Genomic DNA, 20443 nt, shown 5'->3' on the forward strand with positions numbered 1-20443 from the left:
GATTATGGTGCCCTGGATTTCACAAGTTACTGTCTGAGTGACCTGAACATTTACGTTCTTGTGCTGTAGAAATTCTCCAGGTTGGTTCAATTAACCTTGCACTCTTCACAGGGTTCAGCTGGGGTGCAGTATATTCCTAAATCTGCTTCTTGCACACTGCAGTCATTCAAAACCGGGAAATTTGGAACTATTTGGAAATGGGCACAGAAACCTTTTGCCCGAGTGTTGGGACAGAGGTTTTTACCTTTCCCTTGGCTCTGGATAAAGCCAGGCAGCAGTAAGTGTGCTTGCTGCCCTCTAATGTCCTGTTCTGGTGTTTGGCTTATTGCTGCAACAGTCCGTCAGCTGGGCACAGATACCTTTAAATCCATGGTGACTGGGGAAGCAGAACTGAGCAAACAATCATCACACATGGATGATTCAGCCCTACTCCTATCAAAGGTCCTTGTTTCCTTATCATACCGGTGACCAAAGACAGAAGCAATTCTATGCAAGGCAAATCATTAATGATGATAAAATGGTCACACCTGTAGCAGCAGTGTCTTAATCGCAGGTACAAATGCTTCCTGTGAACCAACTGGCAGAAAGGAAACCCAGAGTAAAAGCTGGTGGGGTTGTTAAGGGGCATGAAAAGGCTACATTGTGTAAGTGGGTTTATTGTGTTTGTCAGTGTCCCTTTGCAGTGGAATGTTTCTGTTCCCAATTTGGAATAGAAATAAAAACATGGATTATATCAATTAGCGTAGTGTGCATTCATTGTATTTTAGTGATATTTCCCTTCTCATGACTGTTCCTGGGCCTGCCTTTTAGTTGCCCATTGTGTCCATCTTTCCACGTGCTGCTGGGTCAAATGGAAAGCAATCCAACTGGATTTTTGTGAGCCTAATGTACAGCATCTTCTCCTTCAGCTGCAAGTTTCATACAGATACTCATTATAGAAAGGAGTAATTTTTTTTGGCAGTAATTTCTGAGAAATAATATGCAATTAAAACTTACAAAAACACTATTAGACAAAAGGTGGGGTGTTACACACTGAGATTTGGTTCATATCTGCACTCATTTATGTACTGATGTTGGGAAAACTGACCTTTAAAGATGGCAAGCATGGACTATTTCAGCTCCAAACATTTGACCTTTACTACAGCATCTTTTTAAATGAGAGTTTTGTGCTGAGCCCAACACCATGGCAGCACTTGCAGCACATTTGCTGCTGGTTAATGGTGGTGTACACACCAGAAATCCCATGGGTTGGTGGGTGTTTTCATGGGATGTTCTTTGTCCTGGATCCATGGGAAAAGATCCTAATGCTGAAGCAATGAGTCTGTTTAATGATTTGGCATTCTTAGCACTCGGTACTTTTTTTTTTTGTTTACTTTTCCTGTTCTCCTATGGGCATTAATGTACTAAATGGCTATTACAGAAATCTCCCTGATCTCAGTCGGTGTGTTTCCTAGCTTGAGTCAGAGCTACCTGAGGTCCACCTGAGACGCGGAGTGGAGGAAGAGCTGAGGTGGGAGCTTACACGGAACCTGCGAGCTTTCTTGGATACTTTACTGGTCTCTGGTGGCATTATCAAAAATACACTTTAACGGACCCTCTAGTATGCACATGCAGCTCCTCTGTTTAAGAAATGCTAAGTTTTGCTATGCTGTGTTTAGCGCTTGGCTGCGGTGTGCAGAAGGGTGCGTGTGTGTTTGTGTGCGTGTGTTTGTTTGTGTGTATGTGTGTATTTCCTCCTGCACAGTTCGGGGTGTTTTCCCTGCAGGTTCTGAGAGCGCTTGGCTGAACTTCGCCATTCCCCGTGCCGCGGTGCGGTCCGTGCTGGGGCAGTGCCGTGAGGGGAGGGAAGGGGTGACCCCAGACCCGCCCGGGGTCGGGGCAGTGCCGTGAGGGGAGGGAGGGGGTGACCCCCAGACCCGCCCGGGGTCGGGGCAGTGCCGTGAGGGGAGGGAGGGGGTGACCCCAGACCCGCCCGGGGTCGGGGCAGTGCCGTGAGGGGAGGGAGGGGGTGACCCCCAGACCCGCCCGGGGTCGGGGCAGTGCCGTGAGGGGAGGGAGGGGGTGACCCCCAGACCCGCCCGGGGTCGAGGCCGCCCCGCCCCGCGCCCGCCGCGGCCCGCCGGCGCCGCCTGGTGGCCAAGGCTGTGCCGTGAGGAGGAGCCGCTGCGGCGGGCGCTCGTCGGGCACCGTCCTCATCCCGCCGAGGGAGGGAGGCAGCGGGAAGTACTGACGGCAGCGAGCCTGAGCCTGACTCTGAGCCAAAGAAATAGAGGAGGAAACCCCGCGCGTACGCGGGCACTCCCTGTGCTCCAGCCCTGCGACCCGCGGGCTCAGAGGGAGCAGCCAGCCGTGTTCTCCTCACGGGCTGCAGCAGCTGGCTCCAGGGAGCATATACTCCCCGGTCTACACAGAATTAATTAACGCATCAGGTTATCTTCCTGACTGCTGATCTGCTCCTGACTTGACAACACTTTTCTATAAGTTATCCCCAAATGACTTGCGATTCCTTGATTTCCAAGGAGATGTTCTGGCTATCCTTGGCTTTGAGAAGCACTTGCTGGCAGGAGGACAGGGCACAGCAGCTGCCAAAAGCCAGCAGACAAAGGGGAAGGATTCAAAACATTGCTGACTCATGATATTTCCTTGTCTGGTGTCATCATGCTGGATGGCAGGGCTGGATTAATCCTGTGGTAGCCACAGGGCATGTTAGCGGTGCAGGCGCATGGCCACAGCCCAGGCATCTCACACTGCCACAGTGTGGGTAGTTCACAAATTATTCCCCCATCTTTGCAATTAATTGCAATTCATTTAAGTGCCAATCAAGCCATTGGAGCATGGGGACAGGGAAAAGAGACCAGCAAGTCTGCCAAGGGCCTGTCTCATGTGGATGTGCCCATCAGTGTGTCCAGGTGGCCAAGAAGGCCAATGGAATCCTGGCTTGTATCAGAAATGGTGGGGCCAGCAGGACTAGGGAAGTGACTGTGCCCCTGTACTCAGCATTGGTGAGGCCATACCTTGCCTACTGTGTCCAGTTCTGGGCCCCTCAGTTCAGGAAGGACGCTGAGGTGCTGAAGCAGGTCCAGAGAAGGGTAACAGCACTGGGAAGGGGTCAGAAGGGTACGTCCTGTAAGGAGTGGCTGAGGGAGCTGGGGTTGTTTAACCTGGAGAAGAGGAGGCTCAGGGGAGACCTTATCACTCTCTACAACTTCATGAAAGGAAGCTGTAGCCAGGTGAAGATCAGTGTCTTCTCCCAGGCAGCTCATGACAGGACAAGAGGACATAGTCTTAAGCATTCCAGGGGAGGTTTAGGTTGGACACTAAAAGGAATTTCTTCACAGAAAGCGATTAAACATTGGAATGGACTGCCTAGGGAGGTGGTGGAGTCACTGTCCCTGGAGGTGTTTAAGGAAAGGCTGGATGTAGTGCTTTGTGCCGTGGTCTAGTTGACATGGTGGTCTTTGGTCATGGGTTGGACTCGATGATCTCAGAGGTCTTTTCCATCCTAATTGATTCTGTGATGCTGTAGTGAAGCACCACCCTTTGCTGCTTGAGCTGCTGGTGTCAAGGTGGTCAGCACTGCTGCAAGGAGCAACTGTACCACCCTCCCCTTCACAAAGAGGAGCTGTTAGAAAGCTACTGTTCAGAATATTTCAGCTGGGAGTGGGGAGCAGAGAGAGCTTTTGTCTGGGTTATTTTGTTTGTGAATGTCCCAAATTTGTCTTTCCTGGAAAAAAACCCATAAGACTAGTGCATCCATGGTGCCGGGCAGTGAACGGCTGCCCTGGGCTCCCCACTGCCTGTTCCTGGAAGGTGCCTCACCTTGTCCTGCTCCCCTCTTTGGGGATCCCTGTTGGTTTTTGGAGCCTTGTTTTCCTGCCCACCAGAGTATGCAAACATCTCTTTGCCAGGTGTGAGTCCCTCAGCTCCTGGGGAGTGGGAGAAATGGGTGTACTGCCAGCTGCCCTGGTGCAGGGGGCTAAGCCTAGGCCCAGAACAAATTGAATGCTGCAGTCAGTTTTTCTTTGGGTACCTTGTTGACTGTTTTGGGTGGGTTGCAACTGATCACAAGAGACACCTGGTATCACTCTCACTTCTCTAACTGGCAGCACATGCTTTCGGGAGCAGGTTAGGGAGTGTTTCTGCTTTCCCTTGTTGGTGGTGCTCAGTGTGTGTCCTTTAAAGCCTGCCCATGGTGATGGAGTGTGTAGTGGTTCTTGCTTTCATACCTGGGATGTTCATTGGTTTGGCTGAACAGGGTGAGCTCTGACAGATGTCCCCATGGATGTGGCAAGCAGAGGTGGTGGCCCTCTATGCTGCCAGCTGCAGAGCCTTTGCTGACAGAGACAACACCAGGTGAGTGTGAATGGGCATCTCTGGTGTATCAAGAATCAGTGTTTTATGAAATGTTTTTAAGTAAACTGCAATTCACAAATAGCTCTTCAGGGTACGGTTCTGTGGATGTAGGCTTGTATTGCAGTCTCAGAAGGCTGATCTGCCACTGTATTTGAGAAAATATTTTATTTTTATTTTACCTTTTTGAAGTGCCTTAGGAAATGTGGTACAGCATGCAGTCCTGGTGTAAGACAGGTAGGCTTTCAGGTGAGTCCTAATGCTTTGTAGCAAATGTTCGTCTCTCCATTTGGGGTATGTGAGCTTCTGTTGAAATTGTTTGCAGTGCACTCATATAGCCTGAAGCTCACCTGGTTTATCATGGCCATCACAAGGTGAGTTCATAAGCAAGCACTAATGTAGGAGTCTTGGTAGGTCTCCCTGCCAAGCCAGCACAACTGAACCAACCCACCTCCTGCTTCAAAACAGTCTGGCTCAGAGTCCCATATCCAAACCCTTCCTTTTGTTTTGTGGGCAGCTGTAGCAGAGATGTACCACAGAGTCCCACCGCACTCATGAGTAGCAGCTTCTCCCGGGGCACAGCTCCTCCTAACTCACAGCACACGCCAGTACCAGAGGGGTGCATACGAGGTGCTTGTCCTTGCTTCCCCACTGTGTTGGCAAAGCACCACTCACTGCTGAGCAGAGAGGGAGGGGCTTGCAAGAAGCGTGAGCCCACTGCCGTACAAAGCTTTTGTGTTAAGCCAATTAAGTTTCTTGTTCTTGATGTGAGATTGCTCTCATGTTTCTGTCTGGGATTTCTTGAATTAAGAATATGGTGTGTAAGACACGTGCCGTGTCTGGTGGGGCTGGGCCACGCCAGGGAGTGTGGCTGTGTTGGTGTTTGTTGGGAGTGGGTACTTGCCTGCCTTGACCATGTGAGCTGTGCTGCCTGCACAGCAGCTCATGGGTACCTGAGGGGCAGGGGTACAGGCAGAGACTTCCACCTGGTGAGCAGCAAAGGACAGAAGGACTGAGTAGCAGAGAAGCATTCAAAATGTAAACTTTCCAGGAGAAGAAATACTTTAATACTTGCCTCCACAGGATAACTTTCCTGTTGCCTAGAAAAACCTGTTCTTACTTCTCCTCTGTTTTTCTTCCCTTTTATTTGATAGCCTTTGATTCCTTGGAGAAAAAGTACAGGGAATTAACTGAAATGACTTTGTGTTGCTGTAGCTGTTACAGTCTTTTATGGAGATGAAGTGAGATAAACACAAAGCAGAAAGAAAAGATAATTAAACACAGAAAAGGCAGTTATAACTTCTGCTAGTGATTCCCTAATTTTGCTTATTTCTTCTGCTAGACAATTGTGACCACAGCACAAAGCTGCTTGGCCCTTCTGAGACCTAGCAATCCTCCAATGGCACAGGCTGTCTAAAGCAGCTATTCTCCTGTTTATAGGTTCTCAGTATATTAGCCTGAAGGCAAAAGAAATAAAATGAGACCTAATAAGGTCAGGAAGGAGCACATAAAAGGTTGAATGCAGAAATGCTTGATCATAAAATTAAAATCCATATTATAATGCCTATATGTAATAGAGGTTGTCAAAATTAAAATTGCTTGTGCAAGTTTAATTAGTCTTTTGCAACATTGTCAGTGCTTAACCTTGTGGCCTTAATCATGGGCCTTTAGTGCAGTTTGTGGAGGTGACCATAAATGGTTCCCAAGGTCAACAGGCAGACCCTTGCTGCAGGTCTGTTTTCATTAAGTGTTTACCATATTCCTTGTCTGGAAGTTTAAATACAAACTTTGAGTTAAGCTTGAGCTAAAGAGTATCACTCAGTATATGGTATGTGAGGACTATGTTGAAAATCAAAAAAGGAAAACTTAGTAGCACCCATCAAAGTAACCGAAGCTGTGTGAGGGAGGGGAGTGAGATGGGTTTGATAGTACCTGTGACACTTCTGTAAAATCAGCAGGAATTTTGTGGTCCCAGGTCTCTGGGTGTCAACTAAATGTGTCTGTGCTTTTGCCTCTTTCAAGTTAGTCTTCAGTGATAACTTGGATCAGTCTCGGATTGTGAGGATAGGTCTGATCCCATGCAGCAGTCCTTGACAGGGGGCAAGGGAGCTCAGCTTTGGTACTGTGGCCCAGACCCTCCGCAGGACACCTATTGGTGGGAATAGCTCCCAGGAAATGACTGTGTCAAAAATGAGCTGTGGGAAGACCCAGAGGGGATATAGAAGCTGGCTCTATACATCTGTGTAGTCTCTACCTGTGGAGAAATGGCAGCTTTTTGTACAGGAACCGTTTTGTCAGCAGTTTGACCTAGTGCACATTGTTTTGTAATTGAACTTCGGTAGTGAATTAATGCTCCTCTGCTCTGGGGATTTCTTTGAGGCTCACTGGAATATAATCTAGCTTTGCTGTTCAAAGGAAACCAAGGAGGGCTCTGCTATTTCTTTCAGGTTGTAGTAATCTCTTCGATGTAATACATGATGGCACAGTAGTTGCACAGTTAACTGTGGCTTTCTGCTTTAGAACGACCCCATTAATTGCTGTACATTGAAAAGATGGATTAAGTGTCTTGGGAGAGCATTTTATAGCAGCTGACATTTAGATGGCTAGAGGATATTGAAGGTGACACTGAAACCAACATACCAATACCCTGCTGATGTGCCCAGGAGGCTGAGGAGACCCTGGTAGCTGGGTGGAAGTTGAGGTGAAGGCAGCTGAGGGCCCCTTTCTCACCTCTGTCCGTGGAGCTGAACCTTGACAGAGGTGGAGGCAGACGTGGGTCCCTCTACACAGAGCAGCATGGAGGTCTCACTGTCCACTCCCTCCCTCCCTGACCCCATATAGTCCTCCCAGCTCTGCTTGGTTTCAAACGTGTTCATTGCCATCTGATAAAACTTTCTAGTTCTTCTGGGTGAAGCAAATGTTCCTGTTCCTCCTGCTTTCCAGGTTTTGTCCTGTAGCAGATATCAGTAATACTGACTTCTAGTAGGCAAATGCAAAAATATGTACCTTACAAAGAAATGAAGTAAGCATTGAGAGTTGTGAGCCACAGCCTGTGTGAATTTCTCTGTTATAAGGAAAAGGCTAGGGCATGCAGAATAAAAATAATGCTCAGAAGTCAGTGTTTGGGATCTAAGTAACGTAATTTTTCTCTTTTTTTTTTTTTTTGGTAGTCCAAGGAGCTTACCTTTAAATGTAAGCTCCTAAAGTTTGCTTCCTAAAAAAAGACATTAAAAGACAAAGGTGACATCATAGACAAGCATGAGGTTCCTTACAAATAAGTCTAAATTTAATCTCCAGCTGTGACTTGTGTTTGAAATTGCAGGCATCCATTGCCCTTCTTTGTGACGGTCTCTCTGGACCTGTTTCTTTGCACCTGTTTTAAAATGCATTTGTCTCTTTTGGGTTTCTTTCTTTTTTTGTTGTTATGGCTTGTTTGTTTTTCATCTCATGCTGGAAGAATCCCACTTTTCTGTTGCTGGGGGTTGTGCTATAGGCCAGTAACATCTGGGCCATAACCCTATCGACTTTGGTGGCCATGACACATGAGGTGATACACAGAGCCTGGGTATCCTGTGAACTAGTCCTGAGAGTGGACTTCTTCTGTTGATGTTTTGCATTTGTGGATTTGATTAAAATTCTTAGTGAATGTACAGCAAGGCTTTATCTTCGGTTATGAATGCTGTGGTGGTGTGTGGGTGTGCAGTACTTAGGCATTGCATTTACTTGTGACAGCAGCAATAACACTTTCTCATTAACTATCTTCTGAAATCTAATTTCATGATGTCAAAAAGTTACTACTTTCAGCTCACCAATATAACCTAAGTCCCTACCCCAGCATAACTCAAAAGGTTGCTGTAAAAATTCACCATCTCTTGGTTTTTCAGGAGGTGAATAGGAATAAAATTATGAGCCTTTAAACTAAATAATAATTTTTTCCTTGTAGCCTGAGATCTGTTCAATCAATAATCTTTCTGCTAACTCTGGGGAGAATTTTAGTTGCCTCCATAAAATGTTTTAATTATTTAAAATCATAAAATATAAGTAGGCATAATTTGCTTGGAACTCATTAGGGAAATATATGAATAAGAAGAAAAGATAATGTTTGCATCTGCATTAATTTAAAGCAGTCTCTAAAATATGAAATCTAATCCTGGAAAGCAGTGACTTATCAGCAATGTTTACTTTTCTTATAATAGGAGTAAATATTAAAGCAGCTAGTTATGTGCTTATCCCTACAGTATTGCACTGAGCCAAAAAGGAAGATAAATAACTTGTCTGAAATCCCACATTAATTTCCCTCTTTTGCAGGCTTTATGTTCGTTCATTTCCTTTTTCAAAACATTGCCTTTAAAATTATTATAAAACAGGTGACTTGGAAACCATGAGTAGCTGCAAATGCATGAGACCAATTTGTGTGTGATTAGAATTATGCAGAGGTAATGCTTTACACTCGGCAGAGCCTTTCAGCCCAGTGCAAATCACTAGCACAACTTGCAGCAGCAGGGAAATGCCAAAGCCCTGGGACAAGGCTTGGCAGAGCAACTGGTGAGTGTGGAAGCAAAACGATTCTTTAAGTTTCTCTGAAGAAACTTCAGTGCTCACAGTGGCAGGAATGCTCATTTGCAGCTCTTAGGTGTGCAAAGAGGGAAGAACCAACTTTGTCATTCTCCTGCTCAGTACTTGGTTGGGATGTCATCAGCAATCCTTCCCCAAAAGCACCTTCTTTTTTTATTTATGGCTTTTCACATTTTCATTCTGGGAAAGACATGATAGTACTGCCTCTCCCATTAAAATGAAATGAGCGGTAAAATCAAACATGCTGCAAAACACTTAGAGGTGGGCCCAGATCATTGGTGTGTGGGGAGCTTGAGGGTTATTTGAATGTGTTGGTCAAGCCATTGTTTGGAAGAAGGGATGGAGCCGCTCAGCATGGTCACATTCCATAAGTGCAAAAGTGGTGTCAGGGATGGAGGAGACCTGTGCAGTTTCAGTAGATGGGAAGGATAAAACCAAGCAGTATTAATCTCAACTCTAGTATGGTGTTGTGGTTTAAACCCAGCTGGCAACTAAACCCCACACAGCTGTATGCTCACCACCTCCAGTGGGATGGGGGAAAGAACTGGAAGGGTAAAAGTGAGGATACTCATGGGTTGAGATGCAGACAGTTTAACAAAAAACCAGCAGCTGTGCATGCAAGCAAAGCAAAATAAGGAATTCATTCACTACTACCTATCTGCAGGCCATCCAAGTTCAGCCATCTCCAGGAAAGGAGGGCTCAATCATACATGGGTAGACAAACACGATCACTCTGAATGTCTCCCCTTTTTTCCATCTTCCCCTCGTTGTATATGCTCAGCATGATGCCATATGGAATATCTTCGGTCAGCTGGCCCAGCTTTCTCTCCTCCCAACTTTTCATGCATCCCTAGCCTGCTCCTTGGTGGGGTGAGGTGAGGGGAACATCCCTGTATTATCAACACTGTTTCCAGCACAAGCCTAAAACACAGCCCTGTACTAGCAGCTATGAAGACAATTAACTCTATCCCAGCCCAAACCAGCACATGGGGAGAACATAAACAGGAATGCAGCCAACTATGCTACATTGTCAAAAAGGAGCCAGCTGAAAGTCATGGAACTTGCTGTTGTTGCCACCCCAATATCAAGATTGCAGCACATTTCAGATCTGAGCTGCAAGGTTTCTGGAGAACTGCTCATGACTCAAAGGAAGGAATTTGGATGAGGTTTATATTCATATTCCTTTCCCTGTATCCTAAGGGCTTTGTCATAAAAAGCTTGCTAATTGTCTTCCATGAGCAGCAATTCACAGAAAGTACCATGACTGAATTCAAACAGATTAAAACCACTTCATGAGTTTGTTAAAAGAAGGAGTGAAGGCAGTGTCAGAGGTTCAAACAAGTGCCTCTATGTTATGCTACACTCAGTTTTTCTTTAGGCCTGCAGGAACATGAGACACTTATGATGCTCTGCTTCATCCCCCACATATCTCAGCAGGATTAAAAGCTGCAGTGTTGAAAATGCAGAAGTGAGCCTTGAGCATTCCGGAACCCCTGCATCTACCCTTGGATAACAAGTTGTTTCTTCTTTCTAGGACAGTTTTCTCTCTAGATTTTGGAGCATCCAGTCTCAGTCCTGAGTGTTTTCCATGCTGTAGAGAACTTCAAGCTCTTGCTGTCCTTCTGGGAATATTGAAGAGGGCCACACAAAGGGAGAGCATGTTAATGAGCCTTGTCTGCTCATTTAATTAGCAAGTAGAGATACAAAGTCTACTCTTAAAGAGTCTTCTGTTCCTTACTGTCACCCACCTAAATATCAGGTCATACCATTTTGAAAGTGACATCTCTGGAGCAGGGACTGAGACACCAGACCAGCAGTTAGGGTCACATGCTCTCATTCTCATGGTGGCTTCTGGGAGTTACCACATTAGGGGGAATTCTCTTTTTTTGTTCTGTTCTTGTTTTTTTTAGTTTTGTTCTTTTGTTTGTTTGGTTGGTTTTTTATGTGCTATCCTTCATCTGCACTTGCTTCTAAGCATGTCCCAGCTGTACATTTGTCACCTGTGTTGGCCTCTCTGGGGTCAATCCTTGCAACTAGAAGACATGCCAGTGTTACAGGAACAGCTGGGTGGTATAGTTTGGGCAAAAGCTGTGCCCCTGGGTCAGCTCCTCCTCAGGGGTAGAAAATACTGAGCCTCTATAGTGCAAGCAGTAGCTCAGGCAGGTGTATTACCTGAGAGGCATGAGCAGAGCCATGAGCTTCCATACATGATGTTTCCATTAGAGAGAGACAAAGACTTGCATTGTATTATTGGGTGGTCCATTTTCACCACCTAATGAAAGCCTAAATTCCCATTGTCCCCACAAATTCCCTGAAGCTGATTCACTACTTGAATTAAACCATAATTATATATTATCAGCAGTCACTTTATAGTAAGGTTGAAGGATTAAATGCAGTTAGTGGTGATGAATTCCAGATGCGCAGGACAGAAGCCTGAAGAGAAGGCCAGCTTCTGAGTAACTACAAGATAGTGTAATGTATTCTAAATATTTGATTCAATTAAGCTTCCTTCTGCTCTTTGTTTCAGCTTACAGATGGCTCATCAATCTATAGTTTAGGGACACATTGCTATTCTTTCTAATGGTAATTAGATGATCAGGATGGAGACAGGTTTGATGAAATGCTCACACTATGCTCTGCATATTTAAAACGGAACGGAGTCCAAAGCAGAGGCAAGATGCTAACCTGCTGCTGTACCTGGCTTCAGCCTCAGGCACTTAAAGGTCTTCCTTTAGCACAGGTAATGGGGACTTTGACAGTTCCTACCATTCAAGGAAGGGGAGTTTTTGAATTCATGAACTATGATTGTTTGTATTGGTTTTGAATGTTGATAAACTTTTATTTGACAGTTTTTTGCAGAAATACTCACGATGCTTGCCTGTTTTTGGCTCAACTGTACCAAGAGGGTTCTTTCAACTTGGAAATTAGTGGCAAACAGTTGCAGAGTCGGTGATCAATCTTCCAGTGACTTCTGCATGTTTGGGAAAGGCCATCATGGTAATTTTAGGACAAGGTATGTGTTCTTAACACCTTGTAGCTTGCTCATGATTATCAGTCTACCGCCTCTGAAGGCAGGAATATTTGAGGGGATGCCCCAGCTGTGAAAGTGTCCCATTTTGTGTTTTTAACCCTTATGATTTTTTTTGTTATCTACCGACAAAGTAAAATTGTAAAGTAGAACACGGCCAGAAGCTTTGCATGCAAATGTATAATGATCCTGTATATTCCTTTAGCCACTCCATCTGAGAGCTGTTATAGTAATTAAAAATTTAATAAGGTGTTATTTCTTCTATGCAGATAAGAAATTTGCGGCATGCAGAGGTTTGAAGCTCTAAGGGTAAAACTGCACTCAGGGAAAGAAATTGGGCAAACTTTACACCCCATTTAAATTCCCATTTAAGGGCCACTTGCACCTTGTGCTGGCCTTCTCCCAGACATGGATTTTGCAGTCAGTCCTCAAAGCAGCAAAGTACTTAAGCACATCCTGACATGCTCTGCTGAATCAGGGTTTTAAGTGGAAGTGACAGAAATAGAATTGAGATCTCAGTCATAACCTGACCCTGAAGTCATCAGGCAATGCTTCCTTTGTTCACTGCTCTCCCACTGCAGTAAGCTACAAGTGTCCGAGACAGGCAAGACCCATGCCCCGAACCTCTGCCCCTTACCAGAACCCGAGCCACCCAGCTGGAATTTAAAAAGTATGAGCCAACTAGACAGTTTTAACAATTCTGAGACTTGAGATCTTTGTCCCCCAGTGTCTTGAGTCATTCAAGTGCACTATTTAAGCAAATGGAAGAAGTATTCTTTTAGCTGTGATACAGCTTCCCTACAGGAGATCAAAAAATATAAAGATCTCTTTCCTCTATACATATGGTACCCTTCCAGTGTTATCAGTCCCCCAAAACATTTACCAGTGAAGCTTCTGTTTGTAAAACTCTACTTTCAGTTTCTTGTTTATGTAATTTCAGGTTGAAATTTTGTTACATGCTGCCTAGGAAAGGGAATCTCTGCTTGCAGTACTGATTTGAATAGCCAGTTAACAGCTGTACTGTGTCCTCATACAATCACAATCCTTCTGTAGACTTGCCACCAATGCTCTGTGCTTTCAACTTTCTAGGAAACAAGCACCTAGCAAGTTGCTTCTTTGAGGGCAAGTGGGAGGGAGAAAGGAAGGAGGGAGAATTGTTTTGGTTTACTTCTTGCCCATCTGCTCTTCCTCATTCTGACTTCAAAAAAATCTACCTGCATTGTTACGTAGGTGAAAGAAACCCAGACCTTGGGCACAAAGGTTTCAGAGAGTGCAAATACTGTATTGCAAATGTACAGCAAATACTGTTTGTCCTTTGGCAAGCTTTTAAAGAGAACTTTTTTTTTTCAAATCATGTCTATTTGAGACTTGTTATGTAGTACTCTTCAAGGATAAAGAATGACTTTCAATATTTGTAGTTTGAGAAGGCTAGCAATCTCCTTGATGTCATTTCATTAAAATCCATTTTTCTATTATGGCTATAAACATTAGTAAACTCCACTTCTTTTGATGGTAGGACCAATTATTCTGCTACTCAAGAGCCTATTTTAGGATAGAAAATTACTTTGTTGTATTGACTCACTTGGAACTCAGACATTCAATAGAGGGAGATTTTTTTTTCAACCACTGTCTTACAAGGAACATTTCCCATAAGTTTATTTGCTTTATTACAATTAAAATAAGAAACCACAGTAGTTCTCAAAATAAGTCTCTCTTCTCTACTTAGCCACCCTTAGGACACTGCTGCTCCTAAAGTCTACTCTCCCAGGCTATGCTATCCAGTGGAGATAAAGGTTAAATTACCATTTTTGATACTGCTCCACTGGCATTTTTCCTGATGATTCGCTGCTGCTCGTTATTTCCCATCTGCTGGGCTTTCTGGAGCTACAGCTTGAATGCCAGTGTGACTCCATCCGCCATGGGGAGCATGCTGATACTGATGCGGGAGTCTCGGAGCAGCTTCTCGTTGAGGCGGTGGATGCTCTGCACTGCCAAGTCGTCCTTCCTTGGTTTTAGCACGTTCCCACCAAAAAGGACCTATTGAAAAAGGAACTGTTATGCATCTCATTTGTTCCGGTGTGACCCTTGGACCACAAAGGAAGCTTTGGAAAAGGTCCTGAGTAGTTTCTAGAAGTTTATATTATTTATTGTATTTCAGACTTCTAATGGTCTCTGACATGGAACTCTCATTAGTAAGTGGGAATGGGAGTCCAAAGATTTGTAATTCTACTGTAGATTAGAAGCCAAAATAAAAAAGATGTGTTTAAACATAAGGTTTTTAAAAGCCCCTATTCCACTGCCACTGTAACCCTCAAGGTGCCTGAAGTTTTAACATTATTTGTTTCTAGTAAAAGTTAGAAATTAATAACTTATTAGTAGTTACTGATTAAAAGTGCTACTTTTGATCTTGTGTAAGTACTGTACATTGTACTGAAAGTACCGCACTACAAGACAAACCAGAATAATACAGAGCATTCCCTGTAATGAAATACAAAAAAAATTCTAACTTTCTGTTATCACAGACTGTTTATGTACTAACATAAATTTAACACATTACTTTTAACTTCTACAGGGTTTTATTCCTTCTCTATATTAGTGTTTTGTTTGGCTTACTTTAAGTGTTTATGTTGAATTTTATTTTCATTTGTATAACATGGAACAAACATGTCGCAATTGGCAACCCAGCTGCAGGTCAGAAATCACTTGACTAGAATCCCACTGTGACTTTTTTTTTTTCCTTTCCCACAGCCAAAAGCAGTAAGTCCCTGTGCTATTACCACTACAACTGCAGTACTTACATTATCAATGGCTATTATTCCCCCTTTCCTTATGAGTCGCAAGCATTTTTCATAGTACTCATTGTAGCTCTCTTTATCCGCATCAATGAAGGCAAAGTCAAAGGTTTCCGCTTCTCCGCTGGCCAGCAGTTCATCTAGATGAGCAACAAAGTGAGTCGTTACACCCTGGTTGATGCTGTGTAGGAGGACATAATCCATTTCTGTCAAAGTTCTTGTTAAATAACGTTTTTTGCTGCCTTAACCAGGCAGCCTATTCCTCCACAGGTAATTACTAGAAAAGCCTATCCCACAGAAACCAATCTAGACATGACGTATGCCATAAAACACTCAGTTACTGAGTCCTGCCTGCTTAGGAGTTCATGGAGTAGTTCTAAAACTGAAAGATACAGCTGGGACTCTTGAAAGGTGCAATAAAAACAAATCAAGCAGCTTGAAACTGGACACATTCTACACCTTCAGCTGTTTTTGAGCTGAGAACTGTTTTCTTGAGTGGATTAGAATTTTTCTCACATTTATGAAAAGGTTCTAAATGCTAATCTCTTGTTGAAGATCAAGTGCCATGACACAGATCATAAGCAAACCCTGTCAAGAGATATTTATCACAGCAAAAGATTGATCTAAGTAGTCCTCCCTCTCTAGGCTAAGGCAAGTGACATTCAGTTTTAAGTTCTCCTAAACTCCAAATTGCCAGTTGAGGATGGCTGCCTGCTGTTTTGTAAGGTTTACTGCCACCCCTCTCACCTGCCCTTACCATCTGTCAACAGAGCATCGTTTCTTCTGAAGCAATTCCTAGACAGAGTTGTTTGATAGACTTCAAGGACAGTCTATACTAACAATGTGCTTGTATTTGCCTCTTTGGAAAAGGATGGATGAATTTGGAAGTACTACAAGGTTATGAATAGATCTGTGGATCCATCAAACACCTTTGCTGGAAACTTTCTTCTGCCTCCAAGAATCCTAGAAAATTTCTGGCATTTTCAGAATACTTATTAATATTTCCTCTGCTCCATGTTTTCTCTTTCCTTGAATGAGAAAAGTAATTGCATTGCTAATGGCCTTGCATGCTTTTGGCACATCCTAAATTTGAACTTCTCTGAATACAGTTCAACTACTGTGCTCTAAGTTTTACATTGGCTTCTGAATTTTTTATGCACTTCAGCCGTTTCAGAAAACTCTTTCTGTCCGTAACAAAAGAATACTTGCTTAGCATGGACAATGGATAACAGAAACTGGCCTTCATCTAATTAATCTGTTTTAATCAGCTTTCCCAGCAGCAGCTGACAATAGTACTTCATAGATTAAACGAAGTGATGGACAGGACAGGTGAGTGACTAGTACAGCCCACTACATAGGACAAGCATTTTCCTCCTCTCTGCTAGTAGGTAGGAAAACTGTGAACTTCTAAAGATTTTTTTTTTTTTTTTTTAATATAAGAGAAGCTGTCTGCTAGCAAAAGGGATCACATTCACAACCATATTTGGTCTTACATTTCATCATTATTGTAACCTTCTTCTATTTCTAGGGAAGGGGGAACAAAAAGTTAATTCTGGTTACTTACCAAGTGTTTGAATTGCTGGCTTAATCCGCAGGTCAATTTTATGCTCTACTCCTGCCTGAAATGAAAAAGAACAGGGAGTTAAAAGTGGTCAAGAAATAACCTGTTAGTAGATTGCACTTAGGGAATGACTGGTGTTCAGATAGTTTTCCTATTATTTCTAGGTTCCAGACACCACTTATTTGTCTTCCCAAACTGAACTGTTTCAGCCTCCTTTAATGATAAGAATACTTCTGTGTGAATGTGCAAGTCTAAAACACCAAAATCTCTTCACCTGTAAATGCAGCTGTCCCAAATGTGTAACAGGAGATGCTGCTTACCTCCTTCCACAGTGGCTTTCCAATTTTGGCATAGTCCTCGTTTATATCACAGGCAATAACTCGGCCATTATCTGGCAGGACAAGTGCCATATTCAAGGCATTATAACCTGTGAAAACACCTAGGAAAACCATAGGAGTCATCAGCACTTATTGTATTGTGGAAAAAAATAAATAAGTAGTGAACTACATGGCTCTCTTCAGAAATACTGTCCATTAACAAATTGCCATCCTTGACTCCTTTGGGGATTTTAGAGATTTTTCTCCTCCAATTTCACTTTTTTTTAAATCAGTCTTTGAGAAAATGTTGGCTTTTTCCAAAAGTCTCCTGGACAGACAAGGCCCTGCATATCTGACCCAAAGGGACTGGATGAGCAGCAAAATATCAGGGCATTTTAAGAGCCAGGCCAAGAACAAAGATGGTGGGAATCCATACCTGGCTTCTCAGCATCAGTCTGGCTTTGGGACATCCTGCTAACATAGGTGCATCAAGGAAAGTGGGTTGGGTTCATGGCCTGTGCAGCAAAATACTTTCTTCTGGCAAGAAACTGATACAGGAAGGAAAGAATACACCCTGTCTTGCAACTGCTGGAGACCCAAGTGATCTATTGATCTCATTTTTTCAGACTCCCTCGGAACTGATGAGCCGACCATGTTGATGCCAGAACTACTGAATGCACAAAGTGGCAAGCAAGTGCAAATCCAACACTCCTTTTCATGCTGTAGTTTGACCATCTGTTTGCTACAACAGGTATGCAGTGCCTTACTGTATTTGAATATCTTATGTTATACATGGTGTATGTGGAGAAGAACAGTCAGGAGTTTTACTACAGAGTGACACTCTTACCTATTTCAATAACTTTCTTGGCTTTAATGAGTTTGACCAAGTTTGCCATAAGCTGAGCCTCATCACAAGACACCATCATTCTGCCCCAGGGATGCTCAAGGGTGAGCTAGAGAGAAGGGAAAAAATATAGCACATCACAGCAAAACAATCCCAAAGCTACCAAACCAATATTCTAGGGAAAAAAAAAGTGAAACTCCAGGAAAAACAGATAACCCTAAAAACAGATAACCTTCTCATTTAAGATGGCTTTGTGCTCCATCTATGAGCCAGAAATTGGGTTGAGTTTACCTGTAACTAAGGAGAGTGATATTCAAAGCAGTAATATACCCCAAAGTTACCACAGCTGTGGCAAACTCAGCAATATTTATAACTCATGAAAAGTCATAGAGCAACCTTGAGTGCAAAACTCCTTTATTTCTGTGAATTTACATAAACAGGTGCACTTCCTTCAAGACATGTAGAATGCTTTTATGAACTGCTGGTTACCATCTGTTGCCAAAGGTCACACCCTGTAGCTCTGGCTACACAGTGCAGAGCTGGAGGGGCTGAGCCCATGACAGGGTGGAAGGGCTCCTGGCACTGAGGAGGGGGCAATGGGAGAAGCAGGGCTGTGCCGTGACAGCTGAAGGGAAAGTATGTCCTCCCATTTCCTTTCTTCCTCTAGGGCTCATTGCAACCAACCTGTTCCAGTACTTAGCATTTCAATGATTTTATGCAGGAGCAGTTTGTTTCACCTGAAATGATTCAATCCTGAGTCACCATGTCATGTTTGATCTCTGACACTGGAGCCTGCTGAAGGACATCACCTCTCTCTGCTACAGGTTCCTTATATGCCAACTAAAATGAATAGAAGTCATCTGTTCAAGTCAAAATCAAATGCATCCCAAACACATGGACTTGGGAGCCGGAGATAGAAAGACATGTCAAAAATGTATGTCAATACTATTCAATGCTCACATAGGTAGCCCTGAACATTGATGAATCTGGATATTACTAGTTCAGAAAACCCTCTAGGGTGTATGCAAATAAGATGGGGGAAGGAATGTCACAAGGATCCCAGCAGTTCAGGATGAGGTGTGGGAGACACTGACCAGACGCAGCTTCTTTAGAATTGGATGTTCCCGCAGAGAGTGATCCAGTATGTATTGCCAGAGAGGGCTGTTTTTTGCAATTAAACTCTTGGATGACTTGGGCGTCCCAAAAACTAAAGAAGGGTATCTTTTACCTACAAAAAAATAAGGAATAATAAGAACTTTTTTACTTTTCAGTTATTGGCTCTTTAAATAAGCAACCATTGATGTATTACTAAAGGTTAAAAAGTTCTTTGCTCTAAAAAATCTCTGAAAATGGAAAAGGCAATGCAGCTGGACAGCTCAGTAGACTCTTTCCTCCCCCCTCCCCACCCCGCTTTTTAACCTCTAAGATGTCCAGCCCAGGCCTGCAAAGGCTGAAAGGGAAAGGCTTGGGTACTGTGTTGTTCAGTGGCTGATATGATGCTTAAAAGCTGCCATACTCTTACAGGAGAAGCAATCACATCAGAACTCAATGGACAAGTTTAAGCTGAGAAACATGAATGTGACACACTATTTTCTCAGTCTAGGGCCCATGTTTTGCAGATGAAAAGAGACTGCTGGTTTTTAGGGCTGTCAGCTGATGCATCTTCTCAAGCCCTGTGTTCTCCTCATGACACAGTCCTGGGTCCTGCCCTCTAGCCAGAGTAAATCTGGTATTGCTCGATGGCTTGTTTAACATTAAACCAGTATGCAAATAAAGTAGGTGCTGAAGGTTGAAGTTTAAGGGCATGTCTACTCAGATACAGAACTGACTGCACCTTCGATGCCCAATGCTTCTTTTACCAAATGCGTCAAATATTTTAAAGAAATAACAACAAGCACATATCCTGGTAGTGTTTGCTATTAGAAACCACTATTATTTTGAGGGGTTTATTTTCTGTTTATCGATCTGTTTTACAGACGATCATGCCGAGGTCTAGATTATTTCAGCAACTCGCCTGAAGTCAAATAGTAAATAAGCAAGTGGCCGCGTTACAAGCCCAGCACGAGTTTCCTTCCCCTGCCAGATCATCGCCTCGTTCTTCCGCTGATCCCGGGGAATGAAAGCGAAACTGTTACCGGAAGACAATGCTGAGAGCGGGGCCCGCACCGCGGCGTTCCGGGGATGGCCAAACGCACGCAGGCAGGGGCCGGGTAGGGTAGCACGTCCTCGCCTTCGCTGGGACCTTGGCGCCGGCCCCACAGTGCGGTAGCTGGATTATAGGGAGCGGCTTGGGCTCTAAGAGCATCAGTGTATTTACTGCCACAGCTCAGCGAAATAAATCCCTGCCCGCAGGGCAGCGCCCAGGGGTCCATCTGCTCCCCCGACGGCCGCCTGGCTGCACCTGCGGCGGGGACTCCTGCTCGGCCCGGGGGGGAAAACCTGCCCGGGAGCTGCGGTCCCCGCGCCCTCCCCGGTGGGGACACGAGGAGGGCGCAGCCCCCACGTCCCGTGTGTGTGCCGGGTGTTGGGGGCGCCGCTTACCTGCCAGCACACCCGTGGCAAAGGCGATCCCCAGCATCGCCGTCCCGACGGCCACCTCTTTGGGCACGCTGAGGAGCGGCATCTCGGAGCGGGGCGGGAGCGGGGCGGGAGCGGGGCGGCAGCGGCGCGGCCCGGCCGGTCACACGCGGCGGGCGGGACGGTCCGCCCGCCCCCGGGAGGGCGGGGCCCTGTCCGCGCCCGCCGGGATCCCGGAGACGGCCTTTGGGTACCTCTGGGTGGCTCTTACCGTGCCCGCTCCCGGCGTGCCCGGTGCTGGACTCGGCTGGGACGGCGAGAGGGTGGGTCACCCACTTGGCTGTGGTGTGTAAAGGGACACCTGGGATTTGTACCCCCATCTCCGCAGAGGCTGGTTTTGGTACGGCTTCACTGCAGTTTGTAAAACGCACCCTAATATCGTGTGAGCTGGTAATGGGC

At 44.7% G+C, this 20443-nt stretch overlaps 1 protein-coding gene across 1 annotated transcript; it reads right to left on the bottom strand.

Moving 5' to 3' along the window:
* Positions 1 to 13584: 13584 nt before the first annotated feature.
* Positions 13585 to 20185, bottom strand: COMTD1 (catechol-O-methyltransferase domain containing 1). The gene is made up of 7 exons (XM_051800986.1): positions 20009 to 20185; positions 18562 to 18695; positions 17471 to 17576; positions 16627 to 16745; positions 16310 to 16364; positions 14752 to 14885; positions 13585 to 13990 (listed from the first exon to the last, which is right to left on the bottom strand). The coding sequence occupies exons 1-7, from the start codon at positions 20088 to 20090 to the stop codon at positions 13838 to 13840; spliced, it is 783 nt and encodes a 260-aa protein (XP_051656946.1). The 5' UTR covers positions 20091 to 20185; the 3' UTR covers positions 13585 to 13837.
* Positions 20186 to 20443: the final 258 nt, after the last annotated feature.

The sequence above is a fragment of the Manacus candei genome, unplaced genomic scaffold (genome assembly GCF_025592945.1).
Source record: "Manacus candei isolate 608988 ecotype Guabito, Panama unplaced genomic scaffold, ASM2559294v1 h1tg000050l, whole genome shotgun sequence".
NCBI lineage: Eukaryota > Metazoa > Chordata > Aves > Passeriformes > Pipridae > Manacus > Manacus candei.